At 37.3% G+C, this 21873-nt stretch overlaps 1 protein-coding gene across 1 annotated transcript in view; it reads right to left on the reverse strand.

The window, feature by feature from the left end:
- Positions 1 to 6228: 6228 nt before the first annotated feature.
- Positions 6229 to 21873, reverse strand: part of KCNB2 (potassium voltage-gated channel subfamily B member 2) — a 189579-nt gene continuing 173934 nt past the window's right edge. The window contains exon 3 of the mRNA XM_063392613.1: positions 6229 to 16822. Coding sequence (XP_063248683.1) covers positions 14660 to 16822 — 2163 coding nt within the window. The 3' untranslated portion in view covers positions 6229 to 14659. The remainder of the gene's footprint in view (positions 16823 to 21873) is intronic.

The following is a 21873-nucleotide window of genomic DNA, read 5'->3' on the forward strand; positions in this document are numbered from 1 at the left end:
GAATACGGACTAAAATAACAGATTTTGGAAAATCACATCTGCCTAGAAACTACTGGCAGTAAATTTCCATTTGGTGAAGGATTATATTCACAAACATGCCAAGATTATGCAAGGATAATACCTTGTAGACATTGAATGTAGACATTCATGTAGACATTTCACAGATTTATGGATGTTGTTCCTGAGCCAATAATACAGAAGCAATTAGATGCAGTAAACTTCTGAGAAGACAAAAAGACAGGGGTGAGGCTGGTCAGCAATAGAAAATATTTGTAGTTCTGAAACCGTGTTCTGTCTTTACTTGATCCTGTGGGCATTCACCATGCTGTGGTTTCAAACAGTTTGGGCTTTAGTAAAGTGGCAGGGCTGAATCAATGACTCCCTTGTCACATTCACAGGCCATGTGAGTGCTGGGGAATTCCCAGGGTGAGGTCTAAACCCAACATTTCTGTATTTCCAAAGCCTCTTTGGGAGATCTGGAGGTCTCTGCCAAAGCACATGGCCCCTGTGTGGGTATTGTTTCTTCCAAACGGACAGATTTCCTTATGGAACTCTGATCAGTGGGAAGGGAAGAATTTTCTGATTAATTGACTAGAGAAAGTAAAAGAGAATGCAAGTCTAATTTCCTGGGACTTGATTAGGAGCAGGATATTATCAAACATATATGTTCCCATTCTACTTTTTCTGAGTTAGATTACTTGATTAAGTATTAAAGATTTCAACTGCCTTGTAAATAAATGCATTTTATGGAATAAAATGAAACACCAAATTAAAAACAAATGAAAAGCTAAATTTCCCTGTTGAGAGTACTATTGGCACTTGTAAGATAGTTGGATGACTTCTGAAGCTTCAACTATAGATCTTTTTGTGTGCTTTAAATACTAAACACATTAATGGCTCATTAAGCTAATGTATGTATGAAAGAATAAAGGCTGCAATGCAGTTTTAGAGACAAATGTATTACAGTATTCAATATTATGAAGTCAGCAGGGTCTCCTCCCATTTGCTGAGATTAATTCATACACAGAAAAGGAACTGATAGGTATTTTATTCTGTCCCAGCTGAAGAACTACATATGAGACTTGAGTTAAAGATAGTGCAGTTGCTCCATTATCACCAGCCATGCTCATTGGCACATTCACATCTCTGAAGGTTGAACCGTTGTGTTGCCCTAGTGTCTGGGACTCCCCCCAGAAAGAAGAATGGTTAGGTGGAATGCTGTGTAGCACTGACTGTGGTCCACCTTGCTTGCTACCAGAAGCAAACACTTCTCACATTTTGTCTTTATGCAATGTCTCTTGTTTTAACCAGGGACCTGCTGGTCCTTATAGCCCTTATGTAAAACTCCTGATTAAGTTATATGGAATTCTCCTTAGCTAAGATCATAGAATTATGGAATGGTTTGGATTGGAAGTGATCTTAAAGAAAATCTAGCTGCGACTCCCTGTCATGTGTAGCAGCACCATCAAGTAGGCCAGGTTCCTCAAAGCCCCATCCGCCTTGGTCTTGAACAATTCTAGGGTTGAGTTCACAGCTTCTCTGGGCAACCTGTTCCAGTGCCTCACAACACTCAGAGTAAAGAATTTCTTCCTAATGTCTAATCTGAACCTGCCCTCCTTCAGTTTACCACCATTCCCTGTTGTCCTATCATTATATGCCCGTGGGAAAAGTCCTTCTCCAGGTCTCTGGTAGACACCTTTGGGTACTTGATGTTTTCTACAAGGTGTCCTCTTCTCCAGGCTGAAAAACCCCCACTATCCCAGGCTGTCTTCATAGGAGAGGTACTCCAGCCCTCTGATCAATCAGTGCATTTAAGTAAGTTTAAGCAAATCCATAGTGTTTACATGCTTTGATGAATTTAAGTTTTTACAGATTATCTTTTATGTAAATGAAGATTTTCTGATAAAAACACACAGCAAGAGTCCCTAAGTTATTGGCTAAATACTGGTGTCTCTGGTATACTGAGTAATGACTGACATTTGACACTGTTTTCTGTGGAATTATACCTGAGATACACAATTGCAGCTAAGCTATATAGTTAGTTATATACCTAATATAGTTATATTTCTATGAAATGATCATTAGAGACTTCTCAGAAACTTTGCTTGTTTAGAAGTAATAATTTATTTATGTGTTTGTTCATTTTGCTAAATATGCCAGACACTAGGAACTAACAGTTTTGCAACTGTTCCCACTGTGAAAATAAGGTCTTGGGAATATGATTCTCTGGCTGTGCTGATTAGCTGAGCACTGAATGTGTTTAGCAACCTGGAAGAAAGAGGATGACCTTGGAACAATGTTAAATACTGTTAAAATATTAGAGATGCACTTTACTGTATATCTGTAGAAGTGTCAGAGATGATTAGTTATAGTGAATACCAGAAAACCTGAGATTCATTTGAATGGGTGAAACTAATTCTGGTGCTGTTTTCAACCCAAGTTTCCAAATGACAGGGAAATAATTTACTGTTATTTAAAAATGGGAGACTGGTAGATTTCATTAGATTTCTAATGCTGTGTAAATAGCTATTGTGACAGACAATACCTCTGAATACATGAACAAAAGCAAAGTAGTTTGCCTTGATCACTCATCACAATGAATATCAAATTAATTTGCAACATCAGTGCACTCCTGGAATTACAATTTCATTCATTCTGAGCTCTGGATACATTGCTGACAATCCCTGAGTTTTAATTCTGCCCAAGTAATGACTAGAAATTCCAAGGAAACAAAACATGCTGATTATACAAAAATCAATTTCATTGTTTACTGGGGAGAAACATTGAAGTGAAGCTGTACTCACAAAAAGCAGAGGTAGTGGAATATTTATGCAGTGGTGCCTGTTTAAATCTGATTCTTCTTTATTAATTTTTGTGGGTGAGAACGAGATCTCAGACATGAAAAACAGCTACTTTTTTCTGTTCTTTCTTTAACACTATAAAATTGATTTTCTTTTTGTATGTACTAAGGTCTTTTTTCTTTTTGATTACTGGGAATCTTATTTTGTCTCCCCCAAGAAATGTGAGTAGCTTTTGACTTAGTTTTGAAATATTTAATAGAAAAGTTGGAGCTTTTCTCCCATCTTGGAAGGTAAACGTGAAACCTGTTTGAAGTTACTGAACAGGATTTGCTTATGTGCTTCTGATGAGAAGGGTGATAAGGCAAGCAGGAGTGGCTAATAATTAAACCAGTAGTTTTATTGTTGCTGCTACAAAAAACTTCTTCTTTTGGAGATTTAACTGTTCATATTAAAATGAAATTATTCCAGTCTATGTAGGTTTTAATTTACTGCCAGGTATACAAGCCTTGTAATGATCCCAGTGATGTGCATGCGTTAACGCTCTCTGTGTGAACGGAAAATGATGTCCTGGACATGTGACTTATTTAGTTTTGAGTATGAATTAGAGTTGTGATAACTAATGAGATCTTTCTGCTGTGCCTTGATGAACTGAGAAATCTCTCTAGACTATAGAGCTATATCGTAGCACAAATGCAAAGTACTGCAGAGTTTTGGTTTGCAGACTATGGTGCTTAAGACGGTGCCAGATTCCATGTGTGCTCTGTGTGTGTGTGGGTGTTTTATGTATGTATGTATATATATATACACACACACACATATACATACATACATACACATATATATATGTGTGTGTGTATAGATATATATATATAGATATATATATATATGGAAGTGCTCAAGTGGTCAGCAGACTTGCCACTGGAAGATGAGTCACAGGTGTAAGATATTTCTGTTACCATCCTGCTGAAGATTGAAGAACCGAAAACCCAGTTCCTTTCTAAGAATGGTACAATTATGCCAGCCTCTGTATATATTATAATGAAATTATTAAATCAAAACCATAAGAGACTAAACCAGAAAAATTGGTAAATACACTTTTTGAGTGGCTGAGCAAATGAATTCTACTTCTTTATGGATGTGTGTTTTTGATCATTGAGCGACTCAGTGTTTAATAAGTTAGGAATACTCCCTGCAGTTGAGGTATTCATAGCTCTATTAATTGTGGATTGCCCAGAGTCTGACTGGACTAAAGTTCACTTTCAGCTCTTTTCCATAATGAATACACTACATTGCAAAAATATCCGAAGAAGCTTTTTTAGCTTTCATAGCATGGATATGAGTAATGTACTGATACTTGACAGCCGACAGCTCGCCTCTTGCCATCTAGTAGAAACAAACTGTCATGGGAAGATATTTTGAGGAATAATGGCAAATTGCCATTTGAAAACTGCCACATAAAAGAACAAATCAGAAAAACAGATTTCTTTTGCAAAGCAATAGTTTCATTAGTAGTTTCAATACCAGTGAATGACAACATAACTCAACTTGAATGTTTTGCAGTATGAATACCTAAACTGCAATTTAGCAGTGATTCACAATAAATTGTCACTGTGCTGATTTTCAGTGTGGGAAAGATGATAATCTGTAGAATGCATGAGAATCAATGGTAAGAAATAACAAATCAAACATTTATAATAATGTAAAAATGTTACTGAATGGCACCATTTCTTCTGATGCTATACACTTGGCATGAATTTACTTTCTACAAATAACACATATTTTGTAGTTATGGTCATTCAACATTATTAAGTACTTTTTAAGACCAAAAATGACTTTTTTTTAGCAGCATTGAGTAAACTCTTGTTCCCTCTGGGCTCTCTGATATTACCTAACAAACTGCAGATAGTTTTTCCTCATCATCTGATTAATAGTGTCTATTTTTCATTCAATGAAAATTTGTATTCAGAGAGTCAGCAGAAACATGGTTTAAGCCTATACAGTAAATTAAGGTTTAACATGATATCCTCAATATTTAGGCTGCCTAATTTCCTAATATTTATATCTAGAAATGCTAGGGATATTTTTTTTTCTTTGAATAGATTATGGTGGGATACTTTTTGTGCTAACCTAATGCTAGCTCAGTATTTTGTCAGTATCATCTCTGTTGACCTGCTCTATTCCTGGTCTCCCAAGAATATGTCATTCTTTAGGACCTAATCCCAACCACATATCACACTTGCAGTTTATCATAAAATAGTTTTCCTGTTTTCTAGCTGCATTTCTGTTTAGCCATAGGTCAAATTGTACCAATAAAATAGTGGAGATTTTCTATATTTTATTTTCTCACTAGCATAGAGTCAGTTTCTTATTAGGCTGCTCTGGATTTGGGATGAGATGGTGGGGTTCTTGACATTTTGTTCTTGCAATGTGCTCCACAAGAAAAAATAGAGGGAGAGGAGAAGACGGGAAAAGATGAAATTGTCAGAACAGAGAGATTTCCTAAGCTCATGCCATGATTGAAGAGATGATGCGCTAGGAATTACAGTGCTGTATCTTGGTCCCTTGACTTTGCTTTTTGGAAAATGCTCCCACTTTTTTTCTTCTATGTGACTTAGTCTCCTTTCTGCATAACCAAAATGTGAAGATGCCCAGGCCTTGCTGCAGGATGGAACCATGTGGCAGCTGGAATGTGCATGTAGAACTGCAGTTTTGCAAATACTCTTGGGTACCATGAATAGATGTGTGGGCTGCTTGGTTATTGAATAATATATAACCCCTCCAATCCTTTCCTTAAAATGCAATTACTCACATGAATGCCAAGAAGAGATTTGGACAAGGAATTAGAGGGATTTTTTTTTTTTAAGGAAAAAGATAGTTGGGTATGTGTTCGAGGTAGAATAGAAAGATGGAACAAATTTAGATTTATGTACAGTGCTATGAGGGAACCTTTATATTAAAAGCTGAAAGGGTAGAAGTTCTGCAGTACAGTGAATGGTGTATTAAAAGATGTATAGCACAGTGAGGTTGTGAAAATATGTCTCTATGTTCTCGTCAAAGGGATGAACTTGGACTTCTATTTTGTGCTTAATTGCAGTGCTATTCAGATGTTGACATTAAAAAATGCTTTCTAATTTGAAGGTGAGGGAATTATATTCCCAATTTTCTGAATGATAGAATTGCTCTATTTATTATGGGTGAATTTGCAGCAAAACTTTGCCTGTAAAAAAATCTGTTATTTTCATGACTCATCTTGAAGGACTAAAATAATTTCCACTATAACCTAAATTTTCTCTTACAGTTTTAAGGTGGACAAGAGATTGGTTTGTCCACCAATCTCTGGTCTGAGAGATTAGGCTGAATACTAGGCTGTGGTACCTAGGTTTGACTAGCCAAAAAAAGGGTGCTAATTCTTTCCATGCTTTTGTAAAGTCATTTGAGGCTTTGTATCTATGACAGTGCGAGTAGTAATTACCAGTAATTCTGAACAGAGAGGGAAGAAAAAGCCTTAGAATCAGTACTTTTTTTTTTTTTTTTTTTTTTTTTTTAGAATGGATTCTGACTCTATTTGTGCAGTCAAGTGATTTATTTCTGCACACATTGTCTGTTACAGATCCCTGTATAATTTTGTTAAGTAATGACACCCAAAGACAGTATGGATTTTTGTTTTGGTATATGCAATGTGCAATGTAAAGCGGTTTCATGAAGAGAACTGAAATGAGACACAGATGATTCATTTACACATTTATTTACTATCCTGCTTATTCTATCAGACTGAAATGGAGAACAATGCATTTATTTTAAAGACATTTGACATAAATTAAACAGATATTTTGATGTTGAACAATTGTACAGACTACAACATGCATATTAATATGTAGATTGGTGCAGAAATACTTAGTTGATCAGCAAAATCTAGTATGACAAAAATAATAATAACATTTCCTTTTTTATGAAGTTAAAATGCAGCTGATATGGAAACATTGATACGAATACCGCTAAATGTAAGAGGTTATTAGTCTAATGAAATCAAATGTTTAGTTGAAAAAAAAAGCTATTGTCAAAGTTTTATCTACAGAAAGAAACTAAATCAAAATGTTTCTAACAAATACAATAATAATGAAAAAAAGCATGTTTGATGCAATTACCATTGCAAAATGCCCTATTAGTCCCCTGCCCCACCCCCGAATAGCACAATGCATGAAGCAAAAGCAGCATATTCTCCCACAAAGTGTCTGGGGCATTTTGTAAAGGCAGATGAATGAGATTAGACAAGACTTATCACATATGCTTTTATCTCCTAGTGACAGTACTTTTAAAGAAAGATACGTTATTAATAGAGCAATGTATGATGAAATGTTGCTAAATCTGTAAAACTGAACAATAGTGAAGACACTGCTCTTGCCCCAAGAGAACTTGAAAAAATACTGTTGTGCTTTTTTTGTTTGCAGCATTCAGAGCATTCACAGAGGAATACAAAGTAAAGTTCATTAAACTCCATAAAACTGATAATAGTCATGCTACTGTATCTATGAAACTAACACAGTCATAACATATAAACATGAATTAGTACATATTTGATATTTACAGTGATCTTAAAGCAATAGGCTATGTATTCAATGCTCAGCTTCTTTGTACACTAATCCCTCCCTGTTTCAGCTTATCAGCATGGCTCCTTTGAATTTTTGAGAGTTGTACAGGTAAAACTCTGCAGAACTCTGATAATTTAATCATATAAATCCAGAACTCTGCATTCTAGCAGAAGTACACATGATTGTCCCCAACAGTAGGTTTTTTAAAATTTTTTAATGTATTTTGTGATAGTTAGAAACTGTTCCTTTTGCCTAACACTACAATATATTGCTACATCCTTCAGTTTTATGAAGGCAGAATTCCCACTGGTGTTCTGCTTAAGGACTTCAAGAACAGGCAGAAATATTTTGTATTCTGAACCTCCATAGAGAGATGCTATCTGAGCAAAACTTAGAGCAAAAATATCACTACAAGACGTATGTCCTCCACCTTGAAATGGTTAAAAGAAGTAAGATAAGGAATAGGCTTTTTTGTTCCTTGCATTACTGCACAAGACATCACAGCAACAAAGCACATAACCAAAACCCTACTAGTCCCTCAATTTAAGTAAATTTCAGCTTGTGATCCAAATAGGAAGATACCTAGACATGGCAAATCGGCACAAAATACTCAAGCTGGGCTTCTGATCCTCCATCAATGCACAGCAATTTGGTTTTATTCATACCAGTTTAAAGTAAGGGTTACTGTTAAATGAAATAAAACTACTTGCAATTAGTTTAATCATTCCACTGATTTTGGAGTAAGTTTAATGCTGTCTGTACTGTCTTCAAATGTAACACCAACTTTAGAGAAAAATCACTGTAGAAATAAGCAGTATATAGAGTTTGGTCCAAACTACAAACCACAACTATCCAAAGGTTATCAAGAAATCATTGTTTAAATTATTTTATGTGTGTTAACTTGGGGAAAACACTGGGAACAATTTAATCTACATATTGCTTTTTTTATGAAATACCACTGATGAAAAATGGCAATTTTTTTTTTCTTGAATAAGTGATTGAGCCAAGAGCTACATGAGCTGAAGAGAGTAGCCATGGCAGAGTTCTATGTCTACATTAGCAAGTCATACAATACAAGGAGATCTGTTGAGGAAAACATGTTGTGCTGACAGTTTACACTATTGGGATAGAATTTTTGGACTCTTATCTGGTATCAGGGCCTGAATGCTTTGTCCTGCCTTCAGCATAGCTGGTGCCCTCAGGGAAGAAGTTTTGTGGTTCAGATTCACCTAAAAGTAGTCCCATTTGCATGGTGCAGGATTGCTCAGCTGTGTGAACCAAAGCATGAGAATTGTGAGTAGCTGAGACATTCATGTCAAGAGAGCTCTCCTGGTTTTGTCTAAGATGCCAGTGTAAACAAAGCCATAGACTTCTGGATTATTCCATTATTCCTGCTGATGCTAAATGTGTATTTAAATAGTTATTTGAGTTTTAAAAATTACCCTAGTGAAATTAGTTGCACAGACTGCTCTTAGATTCATGGTTTATGTTAATCACAGGATTACAGTCCATGTCTAAGGTAATGACAGGTCACCATTCTGTTTGGTTAACATCACTAATGTTTGAATTTTGAGACCAGTTGTGAAGTGGGGACACAGTTACTTTTAAGTAAAAAGAGCAGTAATATTTGTGTGCTACTTCCTTGTTCCACAGTGGTATTCATCAGGATCTATGTAAGGTGTCATAAAAGACAACTGAATATCAATCAATAATAATATAGTATTATAAAGTGTCACTGCTGGAAATCTCCATTTTACTAAAGGGTAATACTTCTGAAACATCATAATTCAGCATTTAAAAAAATACTGTTTAAATCTGGAACAAAATAAACAGAGAGACAAGTAAATTACCCCACCTGCAGATGTCCCATGGTGTATGGTCACTGAACAATCACGCAATGCAAACAAAATCTTTTCTTTCATTTTTGCCTGCCAGTTACCTAACCTTCCTTTGTTAAGGAAACTGAGAGAGGACCCACAAAGGGTTTGGCTCCCAAAACACATGTTTTAGAAAGCATTTCAGCTGGAGTTAAAGCTGAGTACCATTAATAAAACCAGGTTGGACAAAAGACAAACGTTCATCCTTAGACTGATGGCTCTCGTAATAGCACTCACCAGTCAACTGCCCTTAAAAAAGTTCTTGCAAGAACACTGAAAGCTCTCTCATGAAGGATGGGTACACTGTGGGGACACTAGAGAATTCAGAGGACTTTACAACTAGAAAACAGGGAGAAGTGACATTCACTTCTTGTTCCTTGGTTCAAATGTAGCATTTGGCCATTTGCACCACACTTCCAAAACACTTTCCTGACAACCAAGACACTCCTGTAATCTTGTTGGGTGGGCTGCCTTCTGTCTGCTCCCAAGAAGAAGTAGAAGGTTGATATTGGGAGGGAAACGGGAAGAGATCCAAAGACACCAACATGTGATATCTTACTCTTCAGGAGTCTTCTGAAGAATGATTACAGATCAGATACTCATGTGGCAGGCGAGTGGATAATAGCATTGCTGAACCTTTTGGTTCTAGGTTAAAAAATTATGATGGAGAAGAAGTGGAATTAAATCTTTTGCTACTAGCATTTTCACCTCATTTAGTGTGAACAAGGATTCTTTTACAAATGATTTATTACATCTCTTTTTATATAGTACACTAAAACATGCCTTGTTTACTTACAGTTTTCTGCCCTTCTTTCCCCCCTTTGTTGTATTTGCATTTCTTGCTTGATCTGTGCTGGCTACTTAGAAAAAAACAAAGGCGTATTTGTTGCATTATTTTGCTTCTAATATATGTTTTGCATGATCAAAAAATACATTTTCTATCCAAGAGATTTAAAAATTATTCTAATCAAAAAGCCAATCAGTTAAACCCTGGACATTTTTACCAGTCTGACTATATCTGCAACAGAGCTTCAAGAAAACTGTCTTTTTGACCTGGACTGTGGTTTAGAGATGAGGTTGAAGCAGTTAATGAAATAACTTGAAGGTAAACCTTGAAGGAAACAGAAGCTCAGTTAACTTGTAGGGGAAGAGGTCTACTTTTAAAGAACTCAGTGTTTTTCAAGGACTACAAATACATTGCCCTGTATTACCTGCTGGGAAATGATTCATGAAGCCAATTGTTATTTTGATTTGTGAATGTTATAGGCAAAACCACAACTGTCTGTACACAATTTGGGTTACATAATAGTGTGCTAAAAGGCTCTTCATGTCCGTTGCTCTAGTATTAGATCAGATATCACCTCTAACATCACTAATGTTTGAATTTTGAGACCAATTGTGAAGTGAGGACACAGTGCATTAGACTGCTGCGTTAGCACAGAGGCTTCTATATTCTATACAATGTAGCATTAAAAGGCCTTTTGTGTTTTCATTTAAAAAAGTGTATTTTATATAAATTCGGTAGTGCAAAAACTTCCTACACCATGTTACATTCTTTACATGACATACTTCCCCTGTAAACAGCTTTCCTGTAGGAACTTCCTTTGCAGTTTGTGCGATATATTATTCCCCCCCACCCCCCACCCAGATTTGGATTACTGTGACTATTACTCAAAATCTCTTCTAATTACTCTGTGAACATTTTTAAAATATGTGCATTTGGTTTTGTCATTGAAAAGGAATTAAAACTTTGATTCAAGATTCTGCAGTTAGTAAAAAAATATAAAAAATAGATCAATTGCAAACCTATCTCCCTGAACATTCTTCATTTTCCAGTGATGCAAGGAGTCAGGCCCCTTTCAGGTGCACAAAGGAGTCACTTCTTCCTAAGACTCCTTAAGTTTAGAAATTGCACAGATGGCATTAGAGATTGACTCCAGAACTCAGACACATTCTCCCCTTACTGTGGTGAATGGGTAATAGGTCCGAAATGGCTTCAAAGTTTTAGAAAACCAGAAAAGTATACTTGTGTAATTTTGCATAATTTGCTGCATATCAACTCATGATGAATGAAGTGATCCCAGTCTGCACTTCTTACACCTGCTGCACTGGCTAGAAAGCTAGATCCAATCCTGCCACTGCTCAAGTAGATGTTTTAATCAGGAATTATACAAGCTAAGTATTCAGAGATGGATCCTGTATGCAGTCAAGACTGGACTGCAACGTCCAGTCTTGACTGAAAAACCACGTCTAAACCAGTGCTCCTGGAAATAGTTTTCAGCATAGTCAAAAGTAGATAACAAAACTAGACCAAAAGCACTTCTAAAGATTAATCATTTTGCTTCCAGTGTTTCAAAAAAATAAAGTATCTGTTAATAAAGTGAATTGCATTTCTTTTGCTTTCAAAATAAATATGCTTCTCTGAAAACATTTAAAATACAGCAGCAAATAAGGGCCTGGTCTTTCATCTGATTTATATAGTTAAAGCTCCTGTTAATTTTCATCAAGAAGGAGAGACTATCATTCTTCTCATTTATATTTCAGTCAGTCCCTTTTTCCACCAGACTCCCATTGGTTTCAGGGGGAATTAATTTGCACAAGGATTGAGGTGTTGATTTCACTCCTTTTAAATTTTTAGTGATTTTAATAGGCCAGAATCAGGTTTGCATGAAGTTCAGCTCAGGAGAGCTGAAGGAATTAAATCTCTGTTCCTGCAATACATTCCCTATGGCTGGACTCCTCCCTTTCCATCATGTGGCATAGGTCTAAGGGGCTTTTCCAAAGCCTAAGGGTCACCTGGGACAAAAAGCACACACAAGGAACATGACACAGACCTCAGTCTTGCCAGAACAACATCATTGTCTTGAATGGGAATTTTCTGTGGATCCAGAGCATGGGACCAGGTCCCATTTGGTCTTAATTTGGACTTCAATAGTTCACTAGGATGTAAAGGCAGATCGAACAGGCCCATGTGATTTCATAAAACTGCACATAGAAAATACAAACCAACACTTCAGACATATAAAAATTGACTGGCATTTAGTTTTTGTCACTGAAAATATCTAGAAACTAAAAAATAAATGTAGAAGATTAATAACTATAAAATATTAAATAGCTAAATTTGGGGACAGTGAGACACAACATAATTGAAAAATGTTACACAGAATACAATATAAATACATAAAACTGAATGCAGCAACAAGTTGAAAAGAACTGTAATTACAGACAAAAAAAATATTTTATTTTGAGAATTAATGACCAGACATTGTTTGAAAGAAAGACATTATATTCTTGGTTATTCACATGACTAAAGAGACACCTCAATATTATCTTGTTATGGAAATAAGAAAACTGATAAAAATATAGAAAACTTAAAAAAAAAAACAAAACAAAACAAAAATCACCAAACCCTAAAAGATTGTGCTGTGCTCATTGTTTGGCCCAGCCACCAGGATCAGTATTCTGGGGCTCTTCAAACTTGCCTGTTTTCTGTGTGCCAGGCTTGAGTGAGGTCTGTGGCATTGGCCCAGCCATTTCAGGCAAAGGGCCACGTTGTAACAAAAATGCAAAATATTCTTTTAGTGTAAAGGAACAAAAATGTTCTTTTACACTAAATGCATTAAGTGCCTGGTTTTTACATATCCAAGTGACAGGAAAAGACTTAAGTAAAAATTAACCTAGCTCCACCATGGTAAGTAAAAGCCTGCTGTTCCAAACCATGCATTGATTGGTCTAAAGTACTTTTAAGTCTTCTTTAAAAAAAAAACAAAAAAAAATCGTTTTAGGACATGTCTGTGTAACTGCATACATTTGTTTATGATTAGAATTCATGAATTGAACAAAATTTTTATGATTTAGGGAATTAAAGCAATCTACAAGATTTTAAAAATATTTTATAGCATAGGAAGCTATGGATTCTGGATAAAATAAAAAATAGCTTTTTCAAGACAGTGATTAGATGGGTATTTTGTAATGAAGGCTTTGGTTCAGCATCTTTCTTTTACAAAGATGGAGAAATCAGAGAAATGATTTGCTTTGGCAGTTTTTAGTGGAATGATTGACATTTTCTTTTGTTTAAGCATAGTGGAAATCCTGTACTCCATTTCAGAACAGCTATGGAAGGATGGGTTGAGGCAAAGTTGGTGATTTCTGTCAGTCCAAATGACTGAACTGAAAAATACAAACAAGCTTTGGGATATGGAAGACCTGAGGCAAATCACATGTACTTGAAGCCATTTTTTCTCCAGCTATATGATTTATGATAACTAAAGGTACCACTTTTTCCTACAAACTTTGTCTCCTATGTCCTTACAACATAACAGCTTCAACAACATTGCCATTACTGAAGTATGAGCACTGCATGCAGAATGAATGGTAAGAGTTTAAAGATCATGTAGAAGCACATAGTGTTAAATCAAAGCAAAAATAATAATACCAAGGTATATAATAATACCAAGGTATATACCTTTAATACCAAGGTATATTCTATGAGGTTGAAAACTTTTGGATATATCTGAATAGCCGTTTGGCACTATGTATTGCCACAGAAATAACTATGATTTTTAAATTTTAAAATGGAACTTTTTTTTTTAATGAAATCTTGGCAATTTTCTATAAAAATATTGAATGTTTTAAGTTCTGGTCATTAAATCTTTGCTTTTCCTCACAGGATCATTAATTAAGCTGACAAATGCAATAACTGAAGTTCTGCAAGTAAAAAAAACCCATAATGATTTATAGCACAGATAAACTAAAATACTGTAGTCCTTAATTAACAGATATACTCATGAGCTTTTTAACAGAAAGCAAGATACGTGAGATGCTTTAAGTAGAAGTTGCAATTTTGCAACATAAGTCTGTACAAAACCTCCAGGCAGCACGCTGTGAAGGAAGTACCTGTGTCCCAGGAAATGCTTTTTCCATAAATCCTTGTTAACAGTAGCTTTCCCCCCAACCCCAAACTATTTACAAGTGTAAGCATTTTGCAAGCTCAAAGCACCTTGTTTCACATCCTTATGAATGCATGCATTGACATTTCATCCTTTCATGTGCAAATTCTAAAATTCATTGTAACCAAAGAAAAAAAAAGAGTTCAAAACCTGCCTACAATCATAAGTGAAAGGATCACAAATGTCAGATGTTGCAGACCACTGGCTTCTAATAAAGCTTTCTTTATTGTATTCACCTTGCTTGAGTAATTTTTTCCCTGTTTTTTTCAGTTTGTTACAAAAGAAGTCTTTTTTTTCAATTAAACAGTATTTAAACTAAACAACTCTTCATGCCATGCAAAAATAACATTTTATGCACTTTTGTTGAGGCTTTCCATGTTTTAGTTCATAGGCATTACTAACTGTTTTTTAAGAAAAGATATTTTTATTGCTTCTGTAACTAGTCACATGCTAGTTTCGCGTGTGGGACAATAACCAGTTTCTCCTGGACTTGAATGAATTTCTGGAGCAAATAAATGGTTTTCCATTTTATGACCTTCTTGGTTACTGTCTGGCTTTACCTCACCCACAGCATGGTAAATGTCTTGAGTACAGTTGTGGCTCATGCTTTTGGGTGAAGAGCTGACCTGTGGCTCCCCTGTTAAATTGTTGCCATCACCGTGTTTATCCCCACAGCAATTTGTCTTGATATCCTGTTTTTTCTCATGTTTCACACCATGCAACTCCATAAACTCTTCTTCTTCTCCAGTGTCTATTTCAGTGAAGCTCCTCCTCTCTTTTGACGGGAAAGTGAAAATCTTTTGTTTGGGAAAGAGAGGGGATGATTTTTTAGCAGGTCCCTGACAAAGTGCAGATGCGTCAGCACCAAGTACGGGCCGTTCACCCTGGGGGGAGTTTTCTTCCAGGAGAATGGTGCTGATGTGCTGAGGGGTGGCCTGTGTGAAGTCTCCTCCTGCTATCACTGGCAGTGGCCTTGCGGTGCTTGGTGGAGTTTGTGGAGCGCCACCTCTATTGTCTTTAAAATTAACTTTAAGGGATCTAGATTTTAATGGGTTGCTGCCTTTCAGGGAGCTTTTTGGGCTTTCCGTGGCAGTGTCAAAATGAAAATGACCATGTGAAACAGTTTGGGACCCACTGCCATCACTGATAACAGCTCTGTTGATTGGATTATAGTCAAAGGTGATATCAGTTGGAGAAAATCCTCTGTCTTTTGCAAATGGTATAAACTGAGAACTTCTTGCTCTTTGGTTTTCTTCCAGGTTAATAGCATCAGTTGGAAATCTCATTTGCAAGTGAGAGCCAGGAAACAGAGAGAGGGGAGACCTCTCTGTTTCCGTGAAGTCAGTTGCACAACTGGCAAAGCTGTCGATGCTGGATGTGCTTCTCATGTCCATCACGATGTCTGCAGGCTGAGCTGGCACCGGATCTCTCTGACCTATGACTTCTTCCATTTCTATTTCTTCTTCATAACTGGGTGGCTTTGCTGACTGGTCTTGGTAACCAGAATTAAGATTAGGCTGAGACTGAGTTTTAGTAATTTCATTATACAGCATCTCCAGTTTTTGGGCACTGAGGTGCTGTGGGCTGGAGGATGCTGCAGCATTGTTTAATTGCTCATGGGAGTCTTGTTGACTAACTTCTTGGTACTTGTTTTCGTAAGATTTGTTTGAGCTTGTTTCAGACATTGTCCTTCTGGCCCATTTCCACCGGCTTGGGGACAGATGGCTGTCATCAGGTGTCTCCTTTGGACTGAGTGGTTCTCCAAGCTTTCCTGAATCTACTGCTACATCTATCATTTCCATACTGCGAGCAAAGGCATCTTTCAGATTCATGGAGACAATACTGCCATTTCTTTTAGCTCGCTCAAGTGCTTCTCTCCTCTTAATTGCCTTCTCCTGTCTTTTCTGCTCCTTATAAAACTCTGAGAAATTGTTCACAATAATTGGTATGGGCAGGGCTATGACCAGCACTCCAGCAATACAGCAAAGTCCTCCAACTATTTTACCTAACAAGGTCTTAGGATAAATGTCACCATATCCTACAGTGGTCATAGTGATTGTTGCCCACCAGAATGATGCAGGAATACTTGTAAATTTTGTAGCATCTTCATCCTTTTCAGCAAAGAATACAAGACTTGAAAATATCATTATTCCCATGGCTAAAAATAATATCAACAAGCCCAATTCATTGTAACTCCGCCTGAGTGTAAAGCCTAAAGACTGAAGTCCTGTTGAATGTCTGGCGAGCTTAAGAATCCTTAGGATCCTCATAATTCGAAATATCTGAACCACACGTCTGACGTTTTGGAACTGCAGGACACTTTTATTGGACTCTGTGAGGAAAATGGTGACATAGTAGGGCAAAATAGCCAGTAAGTCAATGACGTTTAATGGGCCTTTGAAGAACTTCCACTTATTTGGTGAGGACAGAAAACGCAAAAGATACTCCATGGTAAACCAAGCAATACACACAGCTTCAACATGTGCTAGCTGAGGGTTGTCATTTGGCTGCCCAAATTCATCTGTTTCTTGAAGTTCTGGCAGTGTGTTAAGAGACAAAGCAATAGTGGACAGGACGATGAACAGAATGGACACAATGGCCAAAATCTGTAAAACAAAATAAAAAAATGTTTTGGTTAGACTGATACAAGTGTACTTGTCAAGGTTTTATTAAGTCCTTTCAAATGTGCATGTGTCAAATAAACACAGAATGGTGGAAGCTGTTATCACTGATGCATTTACTATTTTGTTTTATGGTTTTGAATTTTGCACAGAGAAAACACTAGACTTATCTTAGACATGGTCAAAACTTGATTGCTTTATTGCCTGCAGTAAGCCAACTCATTTCAGAAAGCAGGCCACGACTAGTCTTACCATTTTTAAATGACAATAGGAGGTGATTATCAGTGCAAGTCACCAAGTGAAAGATACATAGTTCCTGCTAATATGCAGAACATTATGGTTTTTCTGCATTGATTGTAATTATGTAAAACTTTACATAGTGTGGATAATTGATGGGGGAATACCATGTGTAAGATGGTAATTCAGTACTACATAGTCCACACTTTCCTAGACAGGTGTAAATTTAAAAGCTGAAAAATTGAGAAAAAAAAGCTAAGAATAAACAAGAATCACTGTTAAGGTGACTGGTCCTGCTGAATTGTCATGTCTGGACAAATTTCAGATGCTACAAGAATTAAAGGTATTGGTCTTGAATTAGGTTGAGAGCAAGTTTTTAAAACGTAAGTAGTATGAAGGTGAACCAAGTTTCTCATAATCATTAAAATGTGTCAGTAGACAAAGGCTTCCATGAAATAAAGTTTTGCTTTCTGTCTAAGGAGGTAGGTTTTAACATATATTTCGTCACTCACTTTCATAGAATCTTACAATCACAGAATCATAGAAACATTAATGTTGAAAGAGCTCTCCAAGACCCTCAAGTCCAATGTTTGACCAAAAACCACCATGCCAACTAAACCACAGCATGAAGTGCCACACCACTTGATTCTTTAATGCTTCAAGACCTGCTGACTCCTTAGGCAGCGTGTTCAAATTCCTGACAAACCTCTGAGTGAAGAAATTCTTCCTGATGTCAAGCTGAACCTCCCCTGGAACAGCTTGTGGCCATATCCTTTCATCCTGCTACTGGTTGCTGGGGAGAACAGGCTGACCTCCACATGTCTGCAGCCTCTTTTCAGGCAGTTGTAGAGAGTGATAAAGTCTCTCCTGAGCCTCCTTTCTTCCAGGCTAAGCAACTCCAGCTCCCCCAGCTGCTCATCATAACACTTGTGAGCTGCTCTGTGCTCCAGACCCTCCACCAGCTCTGTTGCCCTTCTCTAGACACTCTCCAGCACCTCAAAGTCTTTCCTGTCCTGTGGGACCCAGAACTGAACACAGGACTTAAGGTGTGGCCTCACCAGTGCCAAGAGCACTTGTGCAAGGGAGGGATGATTAGTGCCCTGGTCCTGCTGGCCACACTATTCCTGATCCAGGCCAGGATGCCATTGGTGGTCTTGGCCACCAGGGCACACTGCTGACTCACGTTCAGCCTGCTGTTGAGCAGGAGCACTCCCAGGTCCTTTTCCACTGGACAACTTTCCAGTCACTCTTTCCCACGACTGTAGAACTATATGGGCTTGTCGTGACCAAAGTGCAGGACCCAGCACTTTGTCTTGTTGAACCTCATACAGCTGGTCTTGGCCCATTGATTCAGCTTGTTCATAGCCCTTTGCAGGGCCTTCCTGCCCTCCAGCAGATCAACACTCCTACCCAGCATTGTGCTGTCTGCAAACTTACTGAGGGTGCACTCAATCTCCTCATCCAGATCACAGATAAAAATATTAAACAGGACTGGCCTCAATACTGCTCCTTGGGAAGCCCCACTAGTACCTAGATGCCACCTGGATGCCACCATTAACCCCCACTCCCTGACCCAGCCATCCAGCCAGCCCTGAGCCCAGTGAAGGGTGCACCTCTCCAAGCCATGGGCTGCCAGTTTTGGAGAGTGCTGTGGGAGACAGTGTCACAGGCTTTGCTGAAGTCCATGCAGACAGCATCCACAGCCTTTCCCTCATCCACAAGGCAGGTCTCCTGCACATAAAAGGAGATCAGGTTGGTCAGGCAGGACCTGTCTCTCCTAAACACCTTGATGCTGGGCCTGATCCCCTGGTTGTCCTGTTTGTGATGTGTGATTGCACTTAAGATAATCTGTCCCATAACCTTCCCCATCATCGAGGTCAGGCTGAGAGGCCTCTAATTCCCTGGACCATTCTTCTGACCCTTCTTGTGGGTGTGTGTCACATTGGCCAACCTCCAAGTTTCTGTTCTTCAGCTCTACACAGTCGAAACACTCCCTTAACGCACTGACCCATCCCACACCTGTTCCTTCTGAAGAGCTTATAACCATCCATTGTTAACATTGTAACACAGCAAAGTGTTAAAATGATACAAAATCATTATAGAACTTGGAAAAATATATTGTTTTGGTTGGAAGTCCTAATTCAGGTTTTTATAAGAAATACTAAAATAAATTGTTTTCTGTTTTATAGCTCAATTTAAGCTCATTCAAGCTCAGTTTAAGCTCATTCATAAACGCATTTACTTTCATTTCTCAGAAATGGTGCTGTTAAATCCATTTGGTGATGTTCCAAGGACACATTAGATCTGACAAAATTGCTGGAACACCCAAGAGGAGTGAAATGCAGCTAAGAAGAATGCAAGTGTGAAGAGTGTATGCAGAGAGACTGGTCACAGTGGTGATAGAGGCTCTGCAGACAGAAAGGCCATCTCATTGTAGCTTTGAGAAAAATAGCAGTAAACTAGTTTCATCTATGGGTTACCAAGTGGATATTCAGCTCTCCAAGCACAAACAGAAACTGCTTGTGGTGTGGTGTGTATTTGGCATCACGTTGTACTTATGTACTATCTTTGGCCTTTTTCAGTACAGAACAGCTATACAGGTATCACCTTTCAAATTCTAAAGTACTGAAACATATTTATTTGCATTTTTTTCTACCAGTGCTGCATCTTTTTGGTTTTTTAAAACTATATTTATTGGAGAAATAAGATCCCTTCACTTCTCCTGTCAAGTGAGTTATGGACCATCTGTCTTCATCCTTCATACATCCCATTCAGAGAACATTCTTAGGTTAATCCCACCTATTTAGGTGGGCTATACATTCCTTTAAAACTTGTGCTACCAACATCAGCAAAGGAAGCCAATCTTAGTAAAGAATGAGGGCAATAACAGTGCATATGTAGGCAGGGCTGATTAATGAAATTTGTATCTAGGACTGAGGCAGACAAAAGAAAACACTAGAAGAGGGCAATAACTACCTTTCAAACTGTGAAAGTCGACTGTATCAGATTTCACTGTATTAAAGCTGGAAACTTAAATAAGGTGTACTAGGTATCCACTTCATCTAAATGACTGTGAAATAGCTAATGCAAGCTTGAGTTCTCTAAAATACTCAACAACATAATTATACTTTCAGAATTTACAGAACAAATGAACAAGGCACAGGTCTGAATAGTTGAGCTTGCAGTTTCTGTCAAGCTGATGGAGTCTCACTGGGGGCAGAATCAGAACATAAATAACAGGATTGGAAAAGCAGTATAATACCAGGACCCAATTACTTGACATGCATTGTTCTTAAAAGAAAAAAACCCAAAACTGTAAGAATGTATCTGGCTAACTGTCATCAAATTGATTTTAATTAGGAAACACTGGCATTTCTGTCTGTCATAAGGGATTTACTTTATGCCTAAATGTTTACCAGCATAGAAAAGATCCTGGCAAAGAGGTGAGTCAGTGAATAGCACTCACTCTTGCACCATGTGACACTGGTAAAACTCCATACATTTAATAGGCCTTGGACGCTAAACTTTCCTGTTCAGGGTTGCCACCCAGAGTATTTTATTGAAAACAAGCATCTGTCTGTTTGTTCCAGCCATTCCTTCATATGATGCTAACACACAAACCTGAACTCTCCCACCTCTTTTAATAAAATATGCAGTATAGAAAGCCTGGAATTTTAAGTGCTTTATACATATGAGTCTGTTCTTTGTAAAAAAAAAATTACAGCAAAGTAAACTACTTTGGTTTCTTCTAATGTAAGAATCCCAAGCTTTTATTTGTTTGGGACTTTGCTGTGTAATTAAAGTGGTGCATCATTCCACACACAGTATGTTTTAATTATTGCAATTGATTAGATTTCACAACTCACTAGGCAAAAAAAAAAGCCAGGGAAAAACTTGGAAGAAGAAAAGCAACTATGAGAAAAAGAAGAAGAAAAACAGAACTCCCTACTCTGAGTCTACATAAAGAACACTTTGCTGATATTACTATGCTGGTAAATTCTCATAGAATAGATGTAGATTGTATTAAAAGAAGCACAGAGTTTATAAGAAGGACCTGTGGCAAACTGCTAGGCTGGTTATGATGACACAGAAGAGTAAAGAAACATCACTACTGAATCTTTCCCAGCAGAACTTGCTGTTTATTATGTAATATTTCTAAATCATATTCCAGGCTGAAATGCCTGGAAAGTTTGCATACTCCAAGTAATAAATCTAGGACCACAGTTCTTGGCCTAATATTTTTAACCTGCATTCCAGAATATACTCTGTTAAATGACAGATTCTGGTAGGATATGTCATTTAGCTCTGTTACTACAATAGCACACAAAAATCAAGATCCTCTTAATCTTTGAAAATATTTCATTTTAAATGGCAGGTTTTTATAAAAGAATGGACAGATTTAAATTTCTTTCCTATGGGCTGATTGTGAGTCTGATATCCAGATATGAGTCTGGATATTCAACATTTGAATCTGTTGATGCAATGAATAGTAAAACATTCCTTGAGTTAATGATGCAGTCCTAACAGCCTCCACCAGATGCTGTTGTCTCTAATTTTTGGAGTGCAAGGACTGGTAGCAATCTCCTGAAAATGTAGTTGTTTCCCAGTATTAAATTGCCACTAAAAAGTGGTGCTATTTTACTGTCCACCATCTCCTTGCTTATTAGTGCCAGAAGTGTGAGGAATTCTGCATAAGATGAGCATACAACTGAAGCAGAAAATAATGGTGTATTGGAATAGCCTTCAAATTGTTCCTTGCTATTCTGCAGCAATTGATATGACATGTGAAATGACATGAT

The sequence above is a fragment of the Prinia subflava genome, chromosome 1 (genome assembly GCF_021018805.1).
Source record: "Prinia subflava isolate CZ2003 ecotype Zambia chromosome 1, Cam_Psub_1.2, whole genome shotgun sequence".
NCBI classification, from domain to species: Eukaryota; Metazoa; Chordata; class Aves; order Passeriformes; family Cisticolidae; genus Prinia; species Prinia subflava.